At 40.8% G+C, this 27136-nt stretch overlaps 1 protein-coding gene across 6 annotated transcripts; it reads left to right on the forward strand.

Annotated features, from left to right (window-relative positions):
- Positions 1-59: 59 nt before the first annotated feature.
- On the forward strand, positions 60-26832 carry ELOC (elongin C). 6 transcript variants are annotated; one of them, XM_011744477.2, is made up of 5 exons: positions 487-526; positions 1831-1886; positions 14098-14151; positions 17417-17560; positions 26405-26832. In XM_011744477.2, the coding sequence occupies exons 3-5, from the start codon at positions 14148-14150 to the stop codon at positions 26593-26595; spliced, it is 339 nt and encodes a 112-aa protein (XP_011742779.1). In that variant the 5' UTR covers positions 487-526; positions 1831-1886; positions 14098-14147; the 3' UTR covers positions 26596-26832. The 6 variants fall into 6 exon arrangements, with proteins under 6 accessions (XP_011742777.1, XP_011742776.1, XP_011742783.1 ...); XM_011744475.3 differs by lacking the exons at positions 487-526; positions 1831-1886 and adding an exon at positions 60-156; XM_011744474.3 differs by lacking the exons at positions 487-526; positions 1831-1886 and adding an exon at positions 220-359.
- The last annotated feature ends 304 nt before the right edge of the window (positions 26833-27136 follow it).

The following is a 27136-nucleotide window of genomic DNA, read 5'->3' on the forward strand; positions in this document are numbered from 1 at the left end:
CGCTGCATGCTGGGAATCCAGAAGAGCTCGACTCGGATTGGTCGAAATTTGCCGGTGTCGTTCATAGGCTGGCCTACTATAGGGGAAGAGAGTAGGGCGCTACGCACTACCTCCAGACGGAAGTGAGCGACGCACTCTGCGTCCTCGCCTCACCAGGTACGGATCTCCCGAGCGTCGCAGAAGCTGCTATGACCCAGCGGAAGTAATTCTTTCGACTGCCCCGGAACCCACAGAAGCAGGCAGCTGGGGGCGGGGGGGGCGGCCCTGGGATAGGGGCTGTGGCAGTACGCGGGGACCCGGCTGCGGTGGCTGCGGGGCTGACGATTGAGTCTCGGGCTGGGGCGGAAACGGAGCTCCGGGTAAGGGTGGAGGGCGAGGGAGGCCGAGAGGGGACGAGCTCGCAATCCCACTTCCCACCCCTTCCCTTCTGGGCGGGGAAGGAACGGAAGCTGTTAACCTCCCTGGGCCTTCCCAGCCCCTGGTTTGGGGGAGGGGATGGCGGCGGGACCTTTCCTGGCGCCGCTCGGTGGGTTTGGAAAGAGGTGGAAGGAGGGGCAGCAGCCAGCGAGACTGGGCCTTCTCCGGGCTGAGCGCGGGAGGGTGGAGTTAGGAGCATGGTAGCCCTGTCGCTTTTTTTTTCTGCTTTCCTCGTGTCCGCTCAGATTCGTTATTTTCTTGAAGCCAGTCCCTAGCCCAAGGAGAGGTCTCTCGCTTCTTCCAGCAGCAGTACCCGAGAAGTTTACCTTCTGGGTAACTCGTTGGATGATCTGTGCTCGACTTCATGAGTTGGGGGTTTCGTGCATCTATTGCCCGTCCAGTCTTGTCTGAAAGGAGGTATCTAGTGTGAAATACTGTGCCCAGTGAGTTTCTCTTAAGGAACTGAGATCTGTTTAGTAACATATAACTGTAGAGTTTGTGCCATTTTAGAGTGAGCATTTGTACTCCACATTGCTTTTAGTGTAGAAAACCGAAATTCTTTTTTAGAGGGCCGGGGGAGACAGACTTTTGCTCTTGTTGCCCAGGCTAGAGTGCAGTGGTGCGATTTCGGCTTGCTGCCACCTCTGCCTCCCAGGTTCAAGTGATTCTCCTGCCTCAGCCTCCCAAGTAGCTGGGACCAAGACGCATGCCACTACGCCTGACTAATCTTTCTATTATTAGTAGAGACGGGGTTTCGACATGTTGGGTTGGCCAGGCCAGTCTCGAACTCCTGACCTCAAGTAATCCGCCCCCTGTCGGCTTCCCGAAGTGTTGGGATTACAGGCGTAAGCCACTGCGCCTGGCCTTGAAATTCTTTAGTGTCTTAAAACCTCACTTTTTAACTGCTGTCTTGGCTTTTTTTTTTTTTTCTTTTTTCTTTTTTCTTTTTCTTTGCTTTTTTTTTTTTTTTTTTTTTTTTCTTGAGACGGAGTCTTGCTCTGTCCTGAGGCTGGAGTGCAGTGGCGTGATCTCGGCTCACGGTAGCCTCCGGCCTCCGTCTCCGGGGTTCAGGTTATTGTCCTGCCTCAGCCTATGGAGCAGCTGGGACTACAGGCGCGCACCACCACTCCCAGCTAATTTTGTTTTTTTTGTTTGTTTTTTTTTGTTTTGTTTTGTTTTGTTTTTTAGTAGAGACGAGTTTTCACCATGTTGGTCAGGCTGGACTCGAACTCCTGACCTCAGGTGATCCGCCCGCCTCCGCCTCCCAAAGAGCTAGGATTACAGGCGTGAGCCACCGCGCTCGGCTCCATATTTGCTTTTTGATCCCTGAAAGTTGTTTCCTTTTCTGTTCATTGACCTAAAATGACATATCTCTGATCTCATTTACATTATAATCATGTTGTTGAAACGTAGCAGTTTACATGTGGATTTATTCATTCTGGACATACAATGGCAAGGAAACAGCTGTGGTACGTACTATAATGGGTATTTATTGTTTCTTGCCAATGATGATTTGGGGTCCCTGTTTAATTTTAAATGACCATTCCTCTTTTACTTAAATATGAAATTTAATAACTACCATTCAAAAAATATGTATGTATGCATTACCAGATAGTAATTCCCTAATATAATAGGCACTAGTTCACAGCCAGAAGTTATAGTCAGTCCTATACATCAAGTTCTAAAGTGATACTTAATTGTTTAAATCTTCTAAAATGTTTATCTGGGTTTTTTTGGTAGATTTTTTAGTACTGGAAAATAATCAGGGGAGTCTTTGCTATTATGCTCATACGTATTTTTGAGTCAGAGTCTCACTCTGTTCTGCATTCCCAGGCTGGAGTACAGTAGTATGATCACAGCTCACTGCAGCCTCAACCTCCTGGGCTCAAACTATCCACCTGCCTCAGCCTCCCTAGTAGTTGGGACTATAGGTGCCCACCACCACACCCAGCTTATTTTTTGTTTGGGTGGCTCAAGTGGTCTTCCTACCTTGGCCTCCGAAAGTGCCAGAATTATAGGCGTGAGCCACCAAATCTGGCCGGCTATGGTCATATTTATGTGTTAATGCATTTCAGCTAAACTATCCTAAATTCTTTATTATTCTGTTATTAAGTAAGAGCAGAAAAAGCTCATCCAGTAATGCCTGAATTTCAAGCCTCAGCGATTAGGAAAATAATAGTACATTCACTCAAGAAATATTTATTGAGCATCTACAAAGTGCCAGGCACTATTCTAGGCCTGCTGTCAAGGAACTTGAGGAAAGAAAGGATATGTGTAAGTAAGCGAGTATAGTTTCAAGAAGTGATAAATGTGAAAAAAATATATAGCAACGTTAAGGGTTAGAGTGACTGGGATGGGAGTGTCTAATTTTGGTAAGATCATCAGGGAAGGAAGAGCTCTCTGACGAGTTGATATTTTACTTAGAGATCTAAATGATGAGGATTTAAAAGCTTTTGAGACAACAGCAATTACAAATACAAAGACCTTGAGGTAAGAGTGAACTTGACTGATTTCGAGGAATACCAAAAAGGCCAGTGTAGCTGGAGCATAGTGAAGGAAGAGTGGTGGGAGACAAGATCAGAGTGGTAAGCAGGAAAGTAAATCAAATGTCCAGTTGAGATATGATAATTTGAACTAGAAGTGTAGAGTTGAAAGTGAGTAGTAGTCTGATTTGGAATGTAATTTGAAGCTGGAACCAAATGGGTTTAGCTTTCTTCCCAGGAATAAAATAACCAAAAAAAAAAAAATGTTTTTTGAATAACCAATCATTTTTCCAAGCATCTGGGTAAACAGCAGTGCATGTACTGAAATGTGGAAGACTGGGAAGGGTGTATCAGTTTCTGAGATTGATAAATCAGAAGTTCTGTATGGGAATTAACTGAGTTCGATAACTAGTAGGCACCTGAGAATATGTGCAGTAGAAAAGTTGTATATTCACGACTGGCACTCAGGAGAAAAACTAGGGAGATGACTGGGAGTCATATTTTATAGATGATAACCTGTGGTCTGGAGGACATCAAATAGAGAATGTTAAATGGAGAAGGCAGATGACTGGGAGCACTCCAGTCAGAAGAGGAGCATACAGTAATGGAAGCAGAAAAGTAATGGAAGGAGTGTGTGACATCTGGAGTACTAAGGAAAAAGTGTTTCATGATGGAGGGAGTAGGCAACTGTTTAAAACACTGCTAAATGAGCATTAAAGATTGACCCTGTGACTGAGTGAAGTAATTGAAATTTGATAAGAACCCCTAACATGGACTGGTGGGCCAAAAGGCTGATCAGAATAGGTTAAGAAGTAGATGGTAGATTGGTGTGTGGGTGGGAATAATGGCCATAGCAGAGTCTTTAGTTAGGTGAGGGGATAGCAATCATTGCTTAAGTGGAAAGATTGACCTTTGGTAGGAAGGACAGTTTTTATTCAGTATTTTGAAACAGCAGAGTGGACAAAATGTATGTTATACAAAAACAGGAACGCTGAAGGTGGAGAGACAAGGCAACTGAAGTGATTGGTTTCAGTTTATTTTTAGCCAATCTTTCTAAAGGTTCTGTTAATTATAATATGTAAAATCTATGATTCATACACATTGTAAGTTGGGAATATCTGCTCATAATTTTAAAACTGAAACAAGGGGGTTTGTAGATATTATTTGAGAGAATAATTAGGTCATTTGCAGGGGTGAGGCAGACAGACTCAGTGAGAATATGCAGTACTCTGGAGCCCTTAAGTTCTGTGTTGTGGGAGAGCAACTCTGGGTAATAAACATGGGAAGCTGAGTTAGAGGTGGTTGTTAGGGAAGGATGAATTTCAGATGGATTTAGTCATGATATAGTGGAGCCAGAATGGACTTTTGTACATAAATGAGTCCAATTCTCTCATTTGGAAGATGAAGAAACAGAAGTCCTATCACTTAATTTATCTGAGTTTCAAGATAGAAATACCTAACAGTAGAAATTCAGATGTGGAGATGGGTTCGCGTCTATATAAGGTAGCCATTGACTTTCATTCAACAGGGCTAGTTCTTAATTTATGATAAGAGATAAAAGCTGTGGACCTCCTCGTTCCGCTTACCCTGAACTGCACATAGGCACAAAATTGTGCTTACAGGTTCAAGGATTTGGGATTCTGCTGCTTATCTATGAACCTCGAGGAGTAAGGGACTGCAGATTAAGAACCTGCTAGAACAGGGTCAGCAAGTTAGAACCACAGGCCACATCTGACCCACTACCTGCTTTTATACTACCCGCAAGCTAAGAATGCTAAGAATGGTTTTTAAATTTTTTAATAGTTGGACAAAAATTCAAAGTAAATATGTATTTTATAACATGAAAATTGTTGGCTGAATGCAGTGGCTCACGCCTGTAATCCCAGCACTTCTCGAGGCCAAGGTGGGCAGATTACCTGAGGTCAGAAGTTTGAGACCAGCCTGACCAAATAGTGAAATCCCATCTCCACTAAAAATACAAAAAATTAGCTAGGCATGGTGGTGCTTGCCTGTAATCCCAGCTACTCGGGAGGCTGAGGCAGGAGAATCACTTGAACCCGGGAGGTGGAGGTTGCAGTGAGAGCCAAGGTTGTGCCACCGCACTCCAGCCTGGGTAACAATAGTGAAACTCTGTCTCTTAAAAAAAAAAAAAAAAAGAGAGCAAATTACATAAAATTTACCTTTTTTTTGCCCGTAAATAAAGTTTTGTTGGATCATAGCCACACTCAATCGTTTACATCTTGTCTGTGGCTGCTTTTGCACTCCAGTGGCAGAGTTGGAATAGTTGTAACAGAGACCTTACAGCCTGCTAAGCAAACAGTATTTACTTTCTGGTCCTTTAGTGTGTCATCCACCACACTAAAAATGTGAATTCCAGGATACGGGTGGAGGAGAGGTTATTGGATTTATTTTGTCCACAGATTCCTCCCAAGCATGTAGAGCAGTGCCTGGCACATGGTAGGCCCTCGATACATATGGAAATGAACCTCTGGTTCAAAAATAGAATAATGGCCAGTGTTGTAATGTGTGCTAGGCAGTATTCTGAGTGCTTGTATATGTAAAGCCATTTATTCTTCAGAACAGCTCTGTGAGATAGATGCTGTATTATCCTCATTTTACCATTGAGGAAACTAGGCACAGAAAGATTAGGTTAGTTTTCCCACAGTGATATAGCTAGGAGTTTGACTGATTTTAAGCACTGCATTATATGGAAGGCTGAAATCAAGTCTTCGAAATGATAGAAAGCAGCAAAAGGATAAATAGGAGTGATGAAACAGGGTAATGTAGCAAAGAAGGAATACATTCTTCTGTAGCATTGTTTACTATTAAGACATTCAAGACCCATGTCTTGGACTGGGTGTGGTGGCTCACACCTGTAATCGCAGCACCTTGGGAGATCAAGGCAGGAGGTTTACATGAACTCAGAAGTTCGAGACCAGCCTGGGCAACAAATAGAGGTCTCCTATTTTTTTAAATAGGAGACCTCTATTTAAAAAAAAAAGAAATTTAGCCAGGCTTGGTAGCAGGCTACTCAGGAGGCTAAGGTGGGAGAATCCTTTGAGCTTGGGAGATTGAAGCTGCAGTGAGCCGGGATTGCACCACTGTACTTCAACCTGGGTGACAGAGCAAGAACCTGTCTCAAAAAAAAAAAAAAAACCCATGGCTTGGTCAGTATCTCAATGTGTGCTCCTTATGTGTATCGCTGTTTGCCTCTTTGATGAAGTCCAACTTCCCAAACTCTCACCTCTTTTCCTGTTTTCCTACACTGTCTTCTTGACTCACTCCTCTGGCCAGACTGGTCTCCTTGCCATTCTCCCTCCATAAAAGGCTCTTCCTTCAGATATCCGTGACTCATTCCCTTGCTTTCTTCAGGTCTCTGTTAATGTTAGTTCTTCACCATGCTGTATGTATTATTTTGTTTTGGTTTTCTGTCCCCACCATTCTTCCCATGAGGTTGGAATCTTTGTTATGTTCATCTCTGTCCCCAGTGCCTAGGCGAGCATCTAGCATACTAACCCTTGGTAAATATTTATTGAATGAATGAATTTGTAAACTGATTTCCAACAACACTGAGTTGCATTATGTGCCCCAAGCTGTCTGACTCAGGTCATACTGTTCACTTTGCCTGGATCTCCCTCTCTTTCCAGTTTTGCCTGGTAAAAATACCTCTACCAGCTTGCAGTGAGCTGAGATCGCGCCACTGCACTCCAGCCTGGGCAACAGTGAGACTCTGTCTCAAAAAAAAAAAAAAAACAAACCTCCATCCATCGAGACCCAGATCAAAAGCTACTTTCCTTTTATAGCTGTTCACTTAACAGATTTTCTGTTGGAGATTTGTAGTCTCGTATTTCCTTTCTTTGGGATGACCAACGCTTATTCCTCCTCTGTTAGTATTTGCATATCTAGAGAATTTGGGTTAATTTTATTACTGGTGTCGCTTTTGAAAGCTTAATTAGGCAGAAAACCATCCTAGAATGATGATATCTTTGGAGTTAAGGTAAAGTAAACTTCAGAAATGCTATCATTTTTTAAAATTCTAGCTTTAATATAACCTACATATGGTGAAATGCTAATTGTACCATTTAGTTTTGACATTTTTATCACTCCAGAATGTTCCTTTCTAGTCACTTGCTGAGCTATCATCATTGGTTTGTTTTGCCTGTTGTATAATTTTATATAAATCGGATAATACAGTGTATACTTTTTTGTTTGGCTTTTCCACTTAGTGTAATATTTTTATATTCTTCCATGTTATATCAGTAGATCATCCCTTTTTGTGAATAGTATTGCTCTGTATGAATGTACCACAGCTTATTTATCCATTCTCCTATTATGATGGACTCCCCATCAGCAGTGTATGAGAGTTCATTTGCTCTACATCCTCTCCAGCATTTAATGTTGACGGTCTTTTTAATTTTAGCTATACTGGTGGCTGTATAGTAGTATTTTGTTGCAGTTTTGAGTTTCATTTCACTGATAAGTAATAATGTTGAGCACTTTTTAATGTCATTCGATTCTTCTGTCCAACTTTAATTGGATTTTTTTTATTGACATACAGGCATTTTTTAATTTACTCTGGATGCAAAGCCATTGTCAGATATGCGTTGTGAATATTTTTTTCCAATATGTGGCTTGAGTTCTTATTTTTTTCATTTTTCTTTTTGGTTTTTGAGGGGGTTTTTTGGTTTGTATTTGAGACAGAGTCTTACTGTTGCTCAGGCTGGAATGCAGTAGAACCATCATGGCCTGCTGCAACCTCAACTTCCCTGGGCTGGGGTGATTCTCCCATCTCAGCCTTCCAAATACATGGGACTACGGGCATGCACCACCATGCCCAGCTAATTTTTCTATTTTTTATAGAAACAGGGTTTCACCACTATGTTGCACAGGCTCGTCTCAAACTCCTGGGCTCAAACATTCGGCTTGCCTCGGCCTCCCAAAGTGCTGAGATTATACGTGTGAGCCATGATGCCCAGCTGTGGTAGTTGATGAACAGAAATTTTGTTTTGGAGAAATCCAGTTTATCAAGTTTTTCATTTACAATTTGTGCTTTTTGCACTTTTCTGAGATTTTTGTTTTGTTTTTTGAGAAAGTCTCGCTCTGTCACCCAGGCTGGAGTGCCTGGCTGGTCTCAAATTCCTGACTTCAAGTGATCTCCCTCCCAGAGTGCTGCGATTGCAGGTGTGGCCACTGCATCTAGCCGCTGAGAAATCTTTGCCTACAGTGAGGGTATGAAAATAATTTGTTTTCTTTTAGTAGCCTCCTTTTGCATTTTAAGTTGAATTCTGTGAACCATCTGAAATTGATTTTTGTGTATGGTTTAACAGTGAGCTTCTAATCCATATGGCTATTGTTCCAGCTTCCTTTGTTGAAGAGACTGTCCTTTCTCGCCATACACTTTGACTCACTTTTCCAGTATAAGGATTCAGGAAGTCTGTTTTTTTGTTTTGTTTTTGGGTTTTTTTTGCCATTTATAATTTGATATGAAACGACTGCAGCCCACCAAAATATAAATAACCATCATTCACTATCCAGGGACCGCTTAACATTACTTTGATTGCCTGTTACAGTCCACACTACCATATGTAATACCTCTTTTTTTTTTTTTTTTTTTTGAGACGGAGTTTCACTCTTGTCGCCTAGGCTGGAGTGCAGTGGCACGATCTCGGCTCACTGCAACTTCCGCCTCCTGGGTTCAAGCCATTCTCCTGCCTCAGCCTCCCAAGTAGCTGGGATTACAGGCACCCACTACTACACCCAGCTAATTATTGTATTTTTCGTGGAGGTGGGGTTTCACCATGTTGGTCAGGCTGGTCTCGAGCTCCTGACCTCAGGTGGTCCACCCATCTTGACCTCCCAAAGTGCTGGGATTACAGGCAAGAGCTGCTACGCCTGGCCCATGTCATATTTCTGATTGGTGATTTGTGGTTGGTCTAAAATACAGTTCTTAAGTATCAGATTTCTTCTGATCAAAATTCCTTAAGCCCCACAATACATGACAGATCATAGGACTGGCATTTGTGAGGGTGTGTTACTAGAAATTGAGACCCTGCTAATGAGATATTAAAACATTGATTACTGGGTATTATTAGATGAGTCGTCATTTTATTACTAAAAGTTTGACCATTTGGAAGCACAGTTCAGCTGTTACTAAGTATTAGCTATCAGAAACAGATTGGAAATTGAGATCAATGCTTTTACTTTGTGTTTTAATTTTAATTTTTTTTGAGAGCTCCCCTCAAGATAGAAGTGTGTTTACTTTAATGACCTGATAGAATTCTTAGTAAAAACAGAGAACTTCCGTCTTTGACCCACTGCCACTGAAGACAAAACTGGAACAACAAGCTCAGAACAGAAACTCAGAGTCTTAATGCTAAGAGAGCAGGTAGCTTTAGTGCTAGGAAATTTGAGGACATATCAAATAATTAACATCTTCAAACAACTGTATCTGTTCTAAGAAACACGAAATTCCAGAAATCTACAGGAATACATGTTTCATACACTCGCATATATTATTAACAGTTATGGTAGTGGGTACATAATTGGGAGACTGCTATTTTAGGTATCCTAATTTTATAAGATATGCCTGTGTCCTATAATTTTTTTTTTTTTTTCTCGAGACAGAGTCTTGCTCTGTCACCCAGGCTGGACAACAGTGGCGCGATCTCGGCTCACTGCAACCTCTGCCCCTGAGAGGTTGCTTAAGCAGTTCTCCTGCCTCAGCCTCCAGAGTAACTGGGATTACAGGCGCACACCACCCCACGCCCAGCTAATTTTTGTTTTTGTTTTTGTTTTTGAGATGGAGTTTCACTCTTGTTACCCAGGCTGGAGTGCCATGGCGCGATCTTGGCTCACCGCAACCTCGGCCTCCCAAGTTCAAGCGATTCTCCTGCCTCAGCCTCCTGGGTAGCTGGGATTACAGGCATGTGCCATCACACCCAGCTAATGTTGTATTTTTAGTGAAGACGGGGTTTCTCCATGTTGGTCAGGCTGGTCTCAAACTCCCGACCTCAGGTCATCTGCCTGCCTTGTCCTTCCAAAGTGCTGGGATTACAAACATGAACCACCATGCCCAGCCCATCAAGCTTTTTTTTTTTTTTGGAGATAGAGTCTTGCTCTGTTGCCAGGGTGGAGTGCAGTGGCGCAATCTTGGCGTACTGCAACCTCTGCCTCCCGGGTTCAAGCAATTCTCCTGCCTCAGCCTCAGCCTCCAGAATAGCTGGAACTACAGGCTGCCGCCACCACACCCAACTAATTTTTGTATTTTTAGTAGAGATGGGTTTTCACCATGTTGGCCAGGATGGTCTCCATCTCTTGACCTCGTGATCCACCCACCTTGACCTCCCACAGTGCTGGAATTACAGGCGTGAGCCACTGTACCCAGCCCCATCAAGCATTTTTATACCTGTGTAAGCTAGTTGTATTCTTTTTTCTGGTGTTTTTCCAGAGTTCGTGGATTTTTTACATTTGAGTCTTTAATCTGTAGTGTATTTTTGTGAGTGATCTGTAAAGTATTTGTTATTAAACATACACATACACAGAAAAACTTGAAGAGATTAATGTTTATATGTAACACCCTAAAAGCATAATGACGTCTCAGGCCATTGTTCATGTTCTTTCTTCTGCCTAGAACTATTCTCAATCCAACGGTTCCCTTATGACTGGCGTTTACCTGCCCAATTCATACTTCCAGAATTCAGCTCTGTCATGCAATAGATGTTCAAGCTGAGATTTTTGTCTCCTCAAACTTATTTTCTTTAGATAACTTATGGGTTAGGTCCAAATGTAATCATATTTTAAATATTTCTAACTTCTACCTAAGAATTAGGAATTTTAACTCTTAATGTTGATTTTCCCTCTCAATGTTGGGAGAAAGGGTGGGTCTCCTCTTCCTCTGCTTAATCTCTGTTGTATAAATGGAATTGATTTACTACATTAACTCTCTAGAGAAACTGTTGCTGCCCAAAGGGCTCCTAAGATGTGACTTTGCGTTGTTGCTTAGCTACTGCTAGTTAAATAAACATCCTCAATGTTTTATTCTAGAGATTTTCCAGATAGAAGAGTTGGCCCTTGAAATTCTTGCACTTCAATCTTTCTAGCATTTTTTCTTTTCTTGTTTTTTATTTTTTTTATTTTTTATTTTTTTTTGAGACGGAGTCTTGTTCTGTCACCCAGGCTGGAGTGCAGTGGCCTGATCTCAGCTCACTGCAAGCTCTGCCTCCCGGGTTTACACCATTCTCCTGCCTCAGCCTCCGGAGTAGCTGGGACTACAGGCGCCCGCCACCGCGCCCGGCTAGTTTTTTGTATTTTTGGTAGAGACGGGGTTTTACCGTGTTAGCCAGGATGGTCTCGATCTCCTGACCTCGTGATCCGCCCGTCTCGGCCTCCCAAAGTGCTGGGATTACAGGCTTGAGCCACCACGCCCGGCCTTTTCTTGTTTTTTAAAAGAGTAATTACAAAGTATAATGAAAAGAAAATAATAATGGCTGTTGTGAATTTTTAAATTGTGTAATATCATAAAATGACAGTACTATTTTTAAATTTTAGAGAACTCTTTGAGGATTTACATCAGTAGCTGTTGAGAATTGTGGCAATTAAGTTTAACTGGAGCCAGAATTTTTTACTGTGGCAGTAGGCAATAATGGAAGGAGTGGAATGTGGACTGTGAAGGCAAACCTACCTAGGTTTAAATCCTAGTGATGCCACTTAAGCTGTAGAAGCCTTGAGCAAGTAGCAGACTCTTCCAGTGTTCCTCATCTCTAAAATCAGAATAATTCCCTTGTGGAAGAGTTGTTTTTAAATAAGATAGGCCAGGCACAGTGGCTCACACCTGTACTCCCAGCACTTTGGGAGGCTGAATTGCATGGATCACTTGAGGTTGGGAGCTCGAGACCAGCCTGGCTAACATGGTGAAATCCTGTCTCTACTGAAAATACAAAAATTAGCCAGGCATGATCCCATGCACCTGTAGTCTCAGCTACTCGGGAGGCTGAGGCACAAGAATCTTTTGAACCCAGAAGGCAGAAGTTGGCCAAGATCACGCCACTGCACTCTGGCCTGGGCCAAAGAGTAAGACTCTGTCTCAAAACAAAACAAACAAACACACAAATTAATTAATTACTTAATGTATATAAGGCATTTAGTACAATGTTTACCACTTATTAGGCCTGCAAAATGTTCATCGTATTTCATTGTTACTGCTGCCTGTTTTCTCTGCTTTATCTCACATTGGAAATGGTACTTTGGGAGGCTGAGGCAAGTGGATCACCTGAGGTCAGGAGTTCGAGACCAGCCTGGCCAACATGGCGAAACCTGGTCTTTACTAAAATACATAAATTAGCCAGACATGGTGGCAGACACCTGTAATCCCAGCTACTCAGGAGGCTGAGGCAGGCGAATCGTTTGAACCTGGGAGGCAGAGGTTGCAGTGAGCTGAGATCACGCTACATACTCTAGCCTGGGCAACAGAGCAAGACTCCCTCTCAAAAAAAAAAAAAAAAAAGTATTTTTGAATATCTGTCTCCATGCTTAGCAAGTGTTCTAGACTAAGATTTGATTTCTGCTCCTGCTCTGTCACTACCTGAAACAAATTGTTTAGCCTCTCTACATGGATGACATTCAAACCTGAGGCATTAGAGAGGTTACTTGCAAGTTCCTTTTCTGCTCTGAAGTGTTATGGTTCATTTTCTTGATCCTTCTCTTAATGCCAGAAAGAAAATTTGTCAGGAATTTCTTAGAGCTGGATAGTTAGGAAATGCTTTTTTCCTATAAATGACATAAAAAAGAATATCAGTATGAATAAGATCCTCCTCTGAATAAATGCTGTAGTATGTTACTAAAATACAAATTACTGAGAAAGTGAAACATTTTCTTTAGCAATCATCTTGTTATTTTGTCAAATTTATAATTTCTCAAAAAATTGTAAATTTTTGACCACTTTATTGTTAAATTTCAAAACTTAGGTAGCCTGTATATGGAACAGATGGAAGCATAAAAATATGTATGTGTATGCTTATCTAATTAAAGAGCAAGACTTCTCTTTTTTCTTATTTATTTATTTCTGTATTTACTTTAGAGATAGGGTCTCAATATGTTGTCCAGGCTGGTATCAATCTCCTGGGCTCAAGCAGTCCTCCTGCCTCAGCCTCCCAAAGTGCTGGGATTACAGGTGTGAGCCACTGTACCCAGCCCTGTGCTTTTTTATTCTCATGGAAGTTACTGGAATGTCCTTGGTTATTATATCATGCCATTCATTCAAGCAAATATTTGCTTATTGTCTACTACTGTGTACTAAGTACAAGATCCAGAACTTGCTCTGTCCTCCCTGTGTTAAGTCAATATGCATCATCCTTCCAGCACATTGATGTGTACCATAACGAGGTGTACAGAGCATTGCTAACCTCAAAAGCTCACTTGAGCTTTGGTGTCCAGGGATTTTCTTGGGGTTTCATTCTGTAGACATGATTGGTGAGTCATAAGCAACAAGACTGAGCTCAGTCTTCAGCACCCCTCCAACTGGAGGTGATGGAGATATCAAAAAGCCACCTCGGAACCATTTGTCCTGAGTCCTCTTGTTAAACTATCCAAAGGCCCACTGTGAGTTACCTGTTTAACGTAAACTACCAGGACCCATGATGAATAGCAGAGACTTGCATCACTAGGGAAATTCCAAGGATTTAGAGGCCATATCTCAAAACGAGGATCAAAAACCAGCCAACTTCTTTGTTATGCAACAGGACCGATAGTTTTGTTCGGATTTTCAGCAGAGTCCTTTACCCAGAAAAAGAATAAAGGACCTCTGCCTTAGAACACCTCAGTATGGCAGTTTTTTCTTGATAATTATGTTCTGTGTATGTATTTTAATGGAATGAACATTTTTACATGTCTGTTACTTTTAACATGTCACACTTATAACCTCTTCAACAACCCCACCCCCAATCAATTTATAATGATTGTTTCTATTTTAAGTAGTCTTTTTCCAATTCAAAAGTGGCAGCTGATCAAGCTCTCAAAGCATTTTGCTATTCAATTGATTTTGTTAAAGTGCAGTGTTTTTGCTGCGTAGGAATGGTGAGCTCGTAATGTAACCAGGAGGGAGAGTTCTTAAACTTTTAACACCAAGGACATATTAAATAACAATGAGTGAAAACTTGTCTCTTGCAACATTAATCTTAATATGATATTGTTATATTTTCAGGAAACTACTAAAGTTCCTGGGGAAGCAAAGTAGAATTTCATAAGAACAAAATGGGTAAGCTAAAGATAATTAATTTTGTGTTTTAACTAGTAGAAACTGGTTTTTTGTTTCAAAGATCTTCAAAATCAGTGAACACAAGTGAAATTTCAGTAGACTGAAATTAGTTGTCCATATCAACAGCTTATTTTTACTACACAGTCATGCCCTGCATAATGATGTTTCGGTCAGTGTTGAACCACATGTGTGACATGGTCTCATAAAGATTATAATACAGCTGAAAAATTCCTGTTGCCTACGGTGACATCTTGATGATCCTGTCCTTGTGTAGGCCTAGGCTAATGTGTGATTGTATCTTAGTTTTTAACAAAAATATTTAAAAAGTAGAACAAAAATTACAATTTTTTAAAATAGAAAAAAGCATATAGAATAAGGATATAAAGAAAAATTGTGCTGGGTACAGTGGCTCATGCTTATAGTCCCAACTGCCTGGGAGGCTGAGACAAGAGAGTTGCTTGAGTGAGCCCAGGAGTTCAAGGCAGAAATAAGCCATGATTGTGTGACTGCACTCCAACCTGAGCAACAGGTAAATTTACTGTAGCCTAAGTGTGCAGTATTTATGAAGTCTGTAGTAGTATAGTACTGTGTTAGACCTTCACATTCACTCACCACTCACCCAGAGCAATTTCCAGTCCTGCAAACTCCATTCTTGGTGAGTGACCTATACAGGTATACCTTTTAAACTCTTTTATGCTATATTTCTACTGTACCTTTTCTATGTTTTGATACACAAATACTATCATGTTAGAGTTGCTTACAGTATTCATACAGTAACATACTGTACAGGTTTGTAGCCTAGGAGTAGTAGGCTACACCATATAGCCTAGGTGTAAGTACACTCTAGATTTAGTAAGTATACTCTTAGGATGTTTGCGTCATGACAAAATTGCCTAATGATGCATTTCTTGTCTTGGAAGGTATCTCCATCATTAAGCAATGCATGACTGTATATTCCTGATAGGCAGATCAGTAATAATATCTTGGTAACTCCAATTTGTGATTTTTAGTGAGTAATTTTACCTTAAGAAATTTGAAACTTTCACGACAAACATGAAATGGTTTCTGTTGCAAAAAATATTAGAAGCATAAATTGAAATAATAACCATTATTACTTTCTTTTTAGAGGTTGGCAAAAATTGCTAAAAATCTATATACCTGAATAGTCTATAATTTAGAAGCTACTTACATCTTTATGGGTCCTCCAGCTTTTTATGAAAAATTAGACAAAAAAAGATAGCTTTCACCAGATTGTTAATGTTTTGCCACGTTTGTTTTCGTATGTGTGTGTGTGTGTATTCATACTGTAGAGTTGGCAAAACTCCATCTCAGTCCTCTTAGGGTCCTGGCTGGGTCTGAGAATTAAATCGACATAACATAGATGAACATTTGTTACATAACATAAGATGACATAACACAGATGGAATATTTATTACAAGTTTTACATGGAACAGAAGCCCTTTTTAAAAAAACAAAGACCAATGCCAGGCATGGTGGTGCATGCCTGTTTCCCAGCTACTTTGGAGGCTGAGGCAAAAGGATCTCTTGAACCCAGGAGTTCCAGGTTACTGTGAGCTATGATTGCACCACGGCACTCCAGCGTGGGTAACAGAGCAAGGCCCTGTCTCTTTAAAAAAAAAAAAAACATAAATAAATAACTAGTCCGGGTGCAGCAGCTCATCCCTGTAATCCCAGCACTTTGGGAGGCCAAGGCAGGTGGATCACTTGAGGTCAGGAGTTCGAGACATCCTGGCCAACGTGGTCTACTACTAAATACAAAATTTAGCTGGGCATGGTGATGGGTGCCTGTAATCCCAGCTGCTGGGGAGGCTGAGGCAGGAGAACCTCTTGAACCTGGGAGGTGGAAGGAAGTTGCAGTAAGCCAAGATTGTGCCACTGTACTCCACAACAAGAGTGAGACTCCGTCTCAAAAAATAAAAAATAAACAAATAAATAGGCGGGTGGGTGGGTGGGTGGGTGGATGGATGGATGGATGGATGAATAAATAGATGGATAGATAAAAACATTTTTAAATTATCATACTGCATTAACTTGTCTCTGTAGTCTCTAAGTAGTTTTCTACTTCAAAGACTGTTCCTCAGTTTAAATTTGTCTGGTTGTTGTGATTTAAATCAAATTAAACATTTTTGGCAGTGATAGCACATGAGTGATTTTGAGATTTATATTAATTTTAATTTTAGAGATTTCTGAATTAATTAACAAATGGATATCTGTGGCCGAACAGTACTTCAGCTTCATCCTTCTGCTTCTTTCTAGGGCTTCCTAAGTTTTTAGAATAAACCTTAAGCTATTTTATTTCACATGTTAATAATTATAAAAGTTAAAATTCTGTTACAGTACAAAATTGTAAAAATTAAGGAGATTTTTACTCGCGTATGTAACTTTTACGCTCTATGTATGTGGCTACTGTGACTGAAGCCAGTACAGCAGCAGTGGCGGTAGCAGAGTAACATCTGTGCACTCTGTCTCCTCATGTCAGCTTTGGGTGTTTTTTAAAGACCAATATTTTGTCTGTATTAATTACTTTTAATCTTGCATGAATTTAAACTGAGTATTGTTTAAATGTGTACTTTTATCATTATTTTTAACCATCAAGTGTGAAATGATGAGTAAAAGAAGTCTTTTAGAATTTGGGGCTTGTCAAAGGAAGTCGAGCTCACATGGCATATAAACACTGATTTGTAAATCTGCTATACATCTTATTTTTAAAAATGAATATTTCAGGTGATAGAATTAAAGTCATACTAGTTAAATATTTTGTCTTAGTCTCCAAATTTGAATGGGCTGCTTTGGTTACAAAACAACTGTTAATACCTCCTTGAAAAATACTAGTAAATTTTCACTGAAGTAGCATTCTTAAATCTACAGTTTATTCTGATATTGGAAGATGTTTATAGAGAAGTATAAAACAAGGAGTTAAAAACTGTTAAAGTCTTGGTGACTATTATAATACCTTTCAGAAATGTTTCTGGTCTGAGTTCTTCAAATATTAACCTTGTTAATAAACCTTTTATTTATTTATTTGAGGCAGAGTTTTGCTCTGTCACCCAGGCTGGATTTTTGTATTTTTAGTAGAGACAGGGTTTTACCATGTTGACCAGGCTGGTCTTGAACTCCTGACCTCAGGTGATCCGCCTGCCAAAGTGCTGGGATTACAGGTGTGAACCACTGCGCCTGGCCAAACCTGTTTATTTTTAATACATTGTGTGATTCAAAAATTGTTTTACTACTTACTTTACTTTAGATGGAGAGGAGAAAACCTATGGTGGCTGTGAAGGCCCTGATGCCATGTATGTCAAATTGATATCATCTGATGGCCATGAATTTATTGTAAAAAGAGAACATGCATTAACATCAGGCACGATAAAAGCCATGTTGAGTGGCCCAGGTAAGCACAGTTCTGTCGTCTTCATATGTTCGCTTTTAATGTTTGATGGATGTTTGTAAGTTGAATTAAATGATTCAGCATTTAAAGAGAGTAAGTCTTCTAACATTGTTGTATGATTACATTTTTGTTTTTTTCTTTGTTTGTTTGTTTGAGAGAGACAGAGTTTCGTTCTGTTGCCCAGGCTGGAGTGCGATGGTGTGATCTCAGCTCACTGCAACCTCCCCTCCTGGGTTCAGGTGATTCTCCTGCCTCAGACTCCCGAGTAGCTGGAATTACAGGTGTGTGCCACCATCCCTGGCTAACTGTTGTGTTTTTAGTAGAGATGGGGTTTCACCATGTTGGCCAGGCTGGTCTTGAACTCCGTACCTCAGGTGATCCGCCCATCTCAGCCTCCCAAAGTGCAGGGATTACAGGCATGAGCCACCGTGCCTGGCCTTTTGCTTGATTATGTTGCAATGGGAAAAAATTGATTTCTGCCATTTTCTGTTTTCAGTTATTTATCCTATACGTTTCAACAAGACTGAATGGATTTCCCTACATTAGTTTTCCATAGTCGGCCTTTTTTTTTTTTTTTTTTTTTTTGAGATGGAGTCTCACTCTGTCGCCCAGGCTGGAGTGCAGTGGTGACATCTCGGCTCACTGCAACCTGCAACCTCCACCTCCCAGGTTCAAGTCATTCTGCCTCAGCCTCCCGAGTAACTGGGATTACAGGCACCTGCCACCAAGCCTGGCTAATTTTTTGTATTTTTAGTATAGGCAGGGTTTCACTATATTGGTCAGGCTGGTCTTGATCTCCTGACCTCAGGCGATGCACCCGCCTCAGCCTCCCAAAGTGCAGGGATTATAGACAGGAGCCACTGCACCCGGCCCATTGTCAGCCTTTTAACCACAGACTGGTGATTTGTGTTCCTAGCTAGATAAAAAGTTTATACAAGTTGCCACCTTCCAAATCTCTATTCTTTTTTTTTTCATTTCGAGACAGTGTCTTGCTCTGCCGCCCAGGCTGGAGTGCAGTGGTGGCATCTCAGCTCGCTGCAACCTCCGCCTCCCGGGTTCAAGCAATTATCATGCCTCAAGCCTCCCAAGTATTTGGGACTACAGGTGCCCACCACTATGCCTGGCTAATTTTTTGTATTTTTAGTAGAGACGGGGCTTCACTGTGTTAGCCAGTATGTTCTCATCTGACCTTGTGATCCGCCTGACTTGGCCTCCCAAAGTGCTGGGATTACAGGCGTGAGCCACCTCACCCAGTCCAAGTCTCTATTCTGAACGTTTTTTTCTTGAAGTAAAATTCACATAATGTAAAAGCAGCTGTTTTAAAGTGTACAATTTAGTGGCATTTACTACATTCACAATATTTTGCAGCCATCATCTCTATCTAGTTCCAAAACATTTTATTACTCCAAAAGCAAGCCCCATACTCATTAGCTGTCACTTTCCCTTCCCATTCTCTACCCTCAGTGTCTGACCACCACCAGTCTGCTTTCTAATTTACCTATTCTGGACATTTTATATAAATTGAATCATACAGTATATGGCCTTTTGTATCTGGCTTTTGTTATTTTTCATGTTTCCAAGGTTCATTTATGTGGTGCGTTCACAGTACTTCTTTCTTTTTTATGACTGAATAATAATCCATTCAGCCAGATGTGAATATACCACAATTTGTTTATTCATCAGTTGATAAATATTTGGGTTGTTGACACATTTTGGCTACCATGTATAGTTCTGTGAGCATTTGTGTACAAATAATTGTTTGAATACCTACTTTCAGTTCTTTTGGATGTCTTCTTAGGAGTGTAGTTGCTTGATTATATGACAAATATGACAATTCTGTTTAACTTTTGGAGGAGCCACAAAACTCTTTCCATAGTGGCTGAATTGTTTTACATTTCTACCAACAATGTGCAAGGGTTCCACTTTGTACACATCTTGGCCAATATTCGTTACTGTCTTTTTTTTTTTTTTTTTTTTTTTTTTTTTTTTTTTTTTTTTGAGACGGAGTTTTGCTCTCGTCCAGGCTGGAGTGTAATGGTCAGATCTTGGCTCACTGCAGCCTCCACCTCCCAGGTTCAAGCAGTTCTCCTGCTTCAACCTCCTGAGTAGCTGGGATTACAGGCATGCACCACCATGCCCGGCTAATTTTGTATTTTTAGTAGAGATGGGGTTTCTCCATGTTGGTCAGGCTGGTCTCGAATTCCCAACCTCAGGTGATCCATCCGCCTCTCAGGTGATCCACCCACCTTGACCTCCCAAAATGCTGGGATTACAGGCGTGAAGCTGCTGTCTTAATGGGTGTGAAGTGGTTATCTGGTGGGTTTTTGTTTGTTTGGTGGTGGTGGTGGTGGTGGTTTTTTGAGATAGTCTCACTCTTACCCAGGCTGGAGTGCAGTGGCACAATCTCCACTCACTGCAGCTTCCACCTCCCAGGTTCAAACAATTCTCATGCCTCAGCCTCCTGAGTACCTGGGGTTATAGGTGCATGCCACCACGCCCAGCTAACTTTTTGTATATTTGGTAGAGACGGGATCTCGCTGTGTTGGCCAGGCTGGTCTTGAAAACTCCTGGCTTCAAGTGATCAGCCCTCCTTGGCCTCTCAAAGTGCTGGGATTACTGCCACCACACCCAGCCTCTGGTGATTTTGATTTGCATTTCCTTAATGACTGATGATGTTGAACATTATTTAATACGCTTCCTAGACAGTTTTGTATCTCCTTTGGAGAAACGTCTATTCAAGTATTTTGCCTATTTTTGAATTGGGTGGTTTGTATTTTTGTTGTTGAATTGTGAGAGTTCTTTATTAATTCTCAGTAGTAGACCTTATCAGATACATGATTTGCTAATACTTTCTCTCATTCCATAGTTTTTGTTTTTTGTTTTTTGTTTTTTTTGAGATCGAGTATTGCTCTGTCACCCAGGCTGGAGTGCAGTGGCTCAACTTTGGCTCACTACAAGCTCCACCTCCTGGGTTCACGCCATTCTCCTGCCTCAGCCTCCTGAGTATCTAGGACCACAGGCACCCGCCACCATGCCTAACTAATTTTTTTGTATTTTTAGTAGAGACGGGGTTTCACTGTCTTAGCCAGGATGGTCTCAATCTCCTGACCTCGTGATCCGCCCATCTCGGCCTCCCAAAGTGCTGAGATTACAGGCGTGAGCCACCGCGCCTTTTATGGTGTCATTTGAAGCACATTTTTATTTTTATTTATCTTTTTAAATTAATATATTTATTTATTTTGAGACAGAGTCTCGCTCTGTTGCCCAAGCTGGAGTGCAGTGGCACAGTCTCGACTCACTGCACCCTCTACCTCCCGGTTCAACCAATTCTCCTGTCTCAGCCTCCTGAGTAGCTGGGATTACATGTGCCCACCACCACACCTGGCTAATTTTTGTATTTTTAGTGGAGATGGAGTTTCACCGTGTTGGCCAGGCTGGTCTTGAAATCCCAGCCTCAAGTGATCCACTCGCCTTGGCCTTCCAAAGTTTTAATTTTGAAGTGTAACTTATTTTTCCTTTGGTTTTTGTGTCATATATAAGACTCTGTTGTCAAATCTAACCCTGTGTTTTCTTATAGGCTTTTATGGGTTTGGCTCTTTAATTTAGGTCTTTGGTCTTAAGTTAATTTTTGTTTATCCTGTGAGGTAAGAGATCAGCTTCATTCTTTTGCATGTGGCTCTTCCACTACCATTTATTGAAGAGACCGTTTCCCCATGGCATCCTTGTTAAAATTCAGTTGACTGTAGATGTTTGTATTTCTGGGCTGTCACTTATATTCCATTGATCCGTATGTCTGTTCTTATGCCAGTACCATGCTGTTTTGATTACCGTAGCTTTGTAGTAAGTTTCAAAATCAGAAAGTATGAGGCTTCCAACTTTGTATTTCTATTTCCAGATTGTTTGGGCTATTTGGGATCCCTTGCAATTCTTTCTGGTGTTGTCTGGTGTTTTTTTTTGTTGTTGTTGTTGTGGGGTTTTTTGTTTGTTTTTGAGATAGGGTCTTGCTGTGTTGCCCAGCCTGGAGTATAGTGGCACAAGCCCTCCTAGGCTCAAGCAGTCCTCCCACCTCAACCTCCTGAGTAGCTGGAACCACAGGCGTGCACCTTTTTTAAAATTTTATTTACTGTAGCGATGTTGCCCGGGTTGATCTTGAACTCCTGGGCTCAAGCAGTCCTCCCGACTTGGCCTCCTAAAGTGCTGGGGTTACAGGTGTGAGCCACCGTGTGTGGCCACAATTCTTTTTCTGTTTTTACTATGGAGATTTTAAAACCTACACAGAAGTAAAGAGAACTGTATAATACAGCTCCATGTACCCATCATCCAGCTTCAATAGTTATTAACATTTTGTCAGCCTTTCACTCTGTCTCCCAGACTGGAGTGCAGTGGCGCAGTCTCAGCTCACTGCAACCTCTGCCTCCTGGGTTCAAGCGATTCTCCTCCCTCAGCCTCCCCAGTAGCTGGTATTACAGGCATGCCACCACCACACCCAGCTAATTTTAGTATTTTTAGTAGAGATGGGGTCAGGCTGTTCTTGAACTCCTGACCTTTAGTAGAGATGTTGGTCAGGGTGTTCTTGAACTCCTGACCTCAAGCAATCCATCTGCCTCGGCCTCCCAAAGTGTTGGGATTACAAGCATGAGCCCCTGTGCCTAGCCCATTTTGCCAATCTTAAGTTGTTTCATTATCCCTACTTTTTTGGAGTATTTCAAGCACATGCCTGATGTTGTGCCATTTCACTTGCAAAATCTGCAATAGTTCCCCTGCACCTTTTCTTTTTTTTCCAGGCCATCGGTTAATTTTACAGAGAAGCAAGGTCATTTGTATGCTGTCCATATTTCATATTGAATTATATTTGAGTTTTATTCTGTAAACTCATAGTTAAAATTCCAGAGACTTGACTAGACTCTGGTACATTTTTGTAGGCAAAGGATACTTTGTAGGTAGCACTCTTGTATTCCTGTTATATCATGTCTTTTAGCAGTGTCATGCTTGATCAGTGGGTTCCAGGTTGTCAGGCTGATTCATCCATTAAAAATTTCCCACTCTGAATTAGCATTCATGTGATTATTGTTAAGATTTACTTTGAGATTACAAAACAGTGACTTTCCAATTCTGTAAAATTTTTTTGCATTTATTAGCTAAAATTGTCCTATAAGATACTATTTGGTTATATTGAAATACGGTCTATATGGGAAAGATGATAAAGACTTGATTTTTTTCCTTTTAAATATAATTTTTCAGAGTAATGAATTGGTTCTTCAGCATCATCCAGTAGTAAAGAGTGTTTTGTTCTTGAGTGCATGTCATCATGAATTCATGACTTTATATTTCATGTTTTTCAGTCTGTTGCAGTCATTCTTACTGATGCTCAGATTGTTCCATTTGCTTCATTTTTATGTCAGAAAGAGCCACATTGTGTTAACTCCTATGTCCTTTTGACATGGCTCTGTTAGTCTTGAGTAGTTATACTGCTTTCTGTAATAAGATTTCTTAGGCGTGTCATGTACATTGTTCCCCAATCCTGAAAACAGCTGTTTCTTCAAAAATCGCTGTTTTGTTTTAGTAGAAAATGGTATTTAGGGGCCCCAATCTGGGTGCTAAAGACACTCATTGCTCCTTGGTTGAATTGCACCCTTCACTCCTCATACACACACATACAACATGGCTCTGATGAATATGATGAATTGATTTTGGGCTTTTCCACAGGACAATGCAAGGAGGTACTTTAGGGGGAAAAAAAAATCACAAATGCCAACAGAATTTTAATTAAAAATTAATTTTATAACAGCAGGCTAGAAGCAAAGAACTTTTGCTTTTTATAAATTTGATCTTTAAACAGGAGATTTTTATCTTGGAAAGATCAGGAAAACATTCAGCCTCAAATTACTGTTTGCATGAAAAGGAATGAAGTACTGATAACATGCTACAGTACGTATGCACCTCCACAGCATGCTAAGTAAAAGAACTCAGACACAAAACGTCACACATTTGTATGATTCCGTTTATATGAAATATCCAGAATAGGTAAATCCGTAGAGACAGAAAGCAGATTGGTGTTTGCCAGAGGCTGGGGGTGGAGTGAGGAAGATGAGGAATAACTGCTTAATGGATTACTGGGTTTTAATTTGGGGTGATGAAAATGTTTTGGAACTAAATAGAAGGGATAGTTGTACAACGTTGTAAATATACTAAATACCACTGAATTGTACACTTTAAAATGGTTAATTTTATGTTATATAAATCTCATCTTTTAGAAAAATCACTAATGTTTGTTTAGTATCAACAGCTTAATAAGTGCCTATTGGTAATATTTCAGATATGTATTCAAGAAAGGAAGTTCTAGTTATTGGCAAACCAAAATTTACCTTATTGTTGTGAATTATTTGCTGAGTCCTGCTGTACTGCTTTCTTCCTACTACAGTATACTCCCAACCAACAGATATATAAAAGGCATTTTATATATATTTTAGTATTTTAAAATATTATATTCTCAAATACTGTATTCTCAAAGTATATTTGTAGATGTGAAATGCCTTTTATATTCAGTACACAGTGCTAGTACTAGACTGCTAAGAAAATATTTTATCCCTATATGTAAAGGCTAAATGATACAACCTTTGTGTAGCTACAGAAATTTTGAGGAATGACTGAAAAACTGTTTATGATATGCTGTTAAAGGAAAATGTCTTGTGAAGAGATCTCATTAACATGATCATATTTTTAAAAAACTGAAGGAGGAAACAATGGAATTCCTTTCCTGAAATGTTTCTTTTGCTTGCTTGCTTGCTTGCTTGCTTGCTTGCTTGCTTGCTTGCTTGTTTGTTTGTGGCAGGGTCTCTGTCTGTTGCCCACGCTGGAGTACAGTGGCGCCATCATGGCACTCTGCAGCCTCGAACTCCCAGGCTCTAGCGGTCCTCCTACCTGAGCCTCCTTAGTAGCTGAGACTACAAGTGGGTCTCCCAAAGTGCTGTGATTACAGGCGTGAGCCACCATGCTCAGCCCATTTCTTTTAAGTAGAATTTTTCTTATTTTAGGTAAATAGTTAAATAGTTTAAATAGTTTTTTTGTTTGTTTATCTTTTAAGACGGAGTCTTGCTCTGTCACCCAGGCTAGAGTGCAATGGTATGATCTCAGCTCACTGCAACTTCCGCCTCCTGGATTCAAGTGATTTTATATATTCACTAATTCTCAGAAAATCCAAATCAAAAAACCCGTTATGTGCCCTGGCTTTATTTTTAAATGGCAATTCAGTACAACACAGGGATCCTGATGATCCATAAAGACTTGATTGCCTGGATTGATCTTTTTTAAAAACGATTTACTTTTTCATCCTGCTCACCCTTCAGTAATCATATCACCAAGATTCTTAGGAAAAGCTACTTAAGTTTCCAACCCACAGGGAGAGAATTTTAAAATTCAGTTTTGATGAATCTCAAGTACTATCTTTTTTTGAGATGGAGTTTCGTTCTTCTTGCCCAGGCTGGAGTGCAATGGCGCAATCATGGCTCACTGCAACCTCTGCCTCCTGGGTTCCAGAAATTCTCCTGCCTCAGCCTCCCGAGTACCTGGGATTACTGGCACTCGCCACCACGCCCAGCTAATTTTGTATTTTTAGTAGACATGGGGTTTCACCATGTTGGCCAGGCTGGTCTCGAACTCCTGACCTCAAGTGATCACCGACCTCGGCCTCCCAAAGTGCTGGGATTACAGGTGTGAGCCACCCCGCCCGGCCCCCAAGTACTATTTTAGTGAAGGTTTTTTTATGTTGTTGGCCGGGTGCAAGTGGCCAAGCCTGTAATCTTAGCACTTTGGGATTCTGAGGCAGGGGAATCACTTGAGTCCAGTAGTTCAAGACCAGCCTGGGCAACATGGCAAAACCCTGTCTCTACAGAAAATACAAAAATTAGCCAGGCATGGTGGTGCTCACCTGTGGTCCCAGCTACTCGAGGAGGCTGAGGTGGGAGGATCACTTGAGCCCGGAAGGCAGGGGTTGTAGTGAGCCATAACCATGCCACTGCACTCCAGCCTGGGCAACAGATCAAGACCCTGTGTCAAAAAAAAAAAAAATTATTATGTCATTAATACTAAAAAAATCAGAATTCCGTAATTTATTTGGTGCTAATTGAGGTTGTTTTAATGATGATTAGTTTGCTAGTGCTGCCATAACGAAGTACCACAACTGGATGGCTTGAACAACAGAACTTTATTTTCTAACAATTCTGGAGTATAGAGGTTAAAAATTAAGGTATTGGTAGAGTTGGTCTCTTCTGAGGCTCTCTTCTTGTCTTGTACGTGGCCATCTTCTCCGTGTCTTCACACAGTTTTCCCTCTGTGCCCATCTCTGTCCGGATCTCTTCTTATGAGAACACCAATCATGGCTGGGTGCAGTGGCACATTCCTGTAATCCCAGCACTTTGGGAGGCAGAGGTGGGCGGATCAGGAGGTCAGGAGTTCGAGACCAGCCTGGCCAACATGGTGAAACCCTGTCTCTACTAAAAATACAAAAATTAGCCGGGCGTGATGGCATGCACCTGTAATCCCAGCTGCTCAGGGGACTGAGGCAGGAGAATCGCTTGAACCTGGGAGGTGGAGGTTGCAGTGAGCCGAGATCACGCCATTGCACTTCAGCCTGGGTGACAAGAGCATGACTCCGTCTCGGGGGAAAAAAAAAAAAACAAACCACCAATCATATTAGATTGCCACCCCAATGACCTCTTTTAATTACCTCTTTAAAGAACTTATCTCTAAATACAGTCACATTCTGTGGTACTAGGGGTTAAGACTTCAACATACAAATTTGGAGGACACAATTCAGCCAATAACATACATAATTCTTTTGTTTTACAGGTCAGTTTGCTGAGAACGAAACCAATGAGGTCAATTTTAGAGAGATACCTTCACATGTGCTATCAAAAGTATGCATGTATTTTACGTACAAGGTTCGCTACACTAACAGCTCCACCGAGATTCCCGAATTCCCAATTGCACCTGAAATTGCACTAGAACTGCTGATGGCTGCGAACTTCCTAGATTGTTAAATAAAATAAATTATAATAAACTGTTAACTCTTTTCAGTATTTAATACCTGTAGTTCAGTTAGTAACTTTTTCATATATAGCATGTTGCCTGTATGCAGTTGAACTATATAAAGTTCATTGCAAAGCAGATTATCTTCTGTTTTTTTGCATAGCAATCAAAGTTGAAATTTGTTTGCTACATCAACAAATTAAGGACATTTTCACAAACTGAGAAATAAACAAATATGCCAATTCGTAGGTGGTTTTGCCTTATCCTTTGAATGTGACTTAAAATCAGCAATGATGATATAGTAAATACTGAAATTTAGGCATAAATGAACACGTTCTACAGGGAAATAATGGGGCTAAGTATTTTTATGTTTTTAGTGGTTTTTTAGAAACCTATTCTGATCTTATAGCTGCCGTTAGCATTACTAGAGTTATGCGAATAATTGCATTATAAACATGTTTATAACTTAGCCAAAACATTTTTATAACTCTCCAAGTATGAGTTGAAATTTCTTATGTCTTTTGATAAACTGCAGTATTCTTTAAGTGTGCT

This window comes from Macaca nemestrina, chromosome 8 (genome assembly GCF_043159975.1).
Source record: "Macaca nemestrina isolate mMacNem1 chromosome 8, mMacNem.hap1, whole genome shotgun sequence".
Classification (NCBI taxonomy): Eukaryota; Metazoa; Chordata; class Mammalia; order Primates; family Cercopithecidae; genus Macaca; species Macaca nemestrina.

Coding starts and splice junctions, on each gene's coding strand:
- ELOC (XM_011744475.3), top strand. Junction 17,561..26,404: donor AGCCATGTTGAGTGGCCCAG/GTAAGCACAGTT, acceptor TTTGTTTTACAG/GTCAGTTTGCTGAGAACGAA.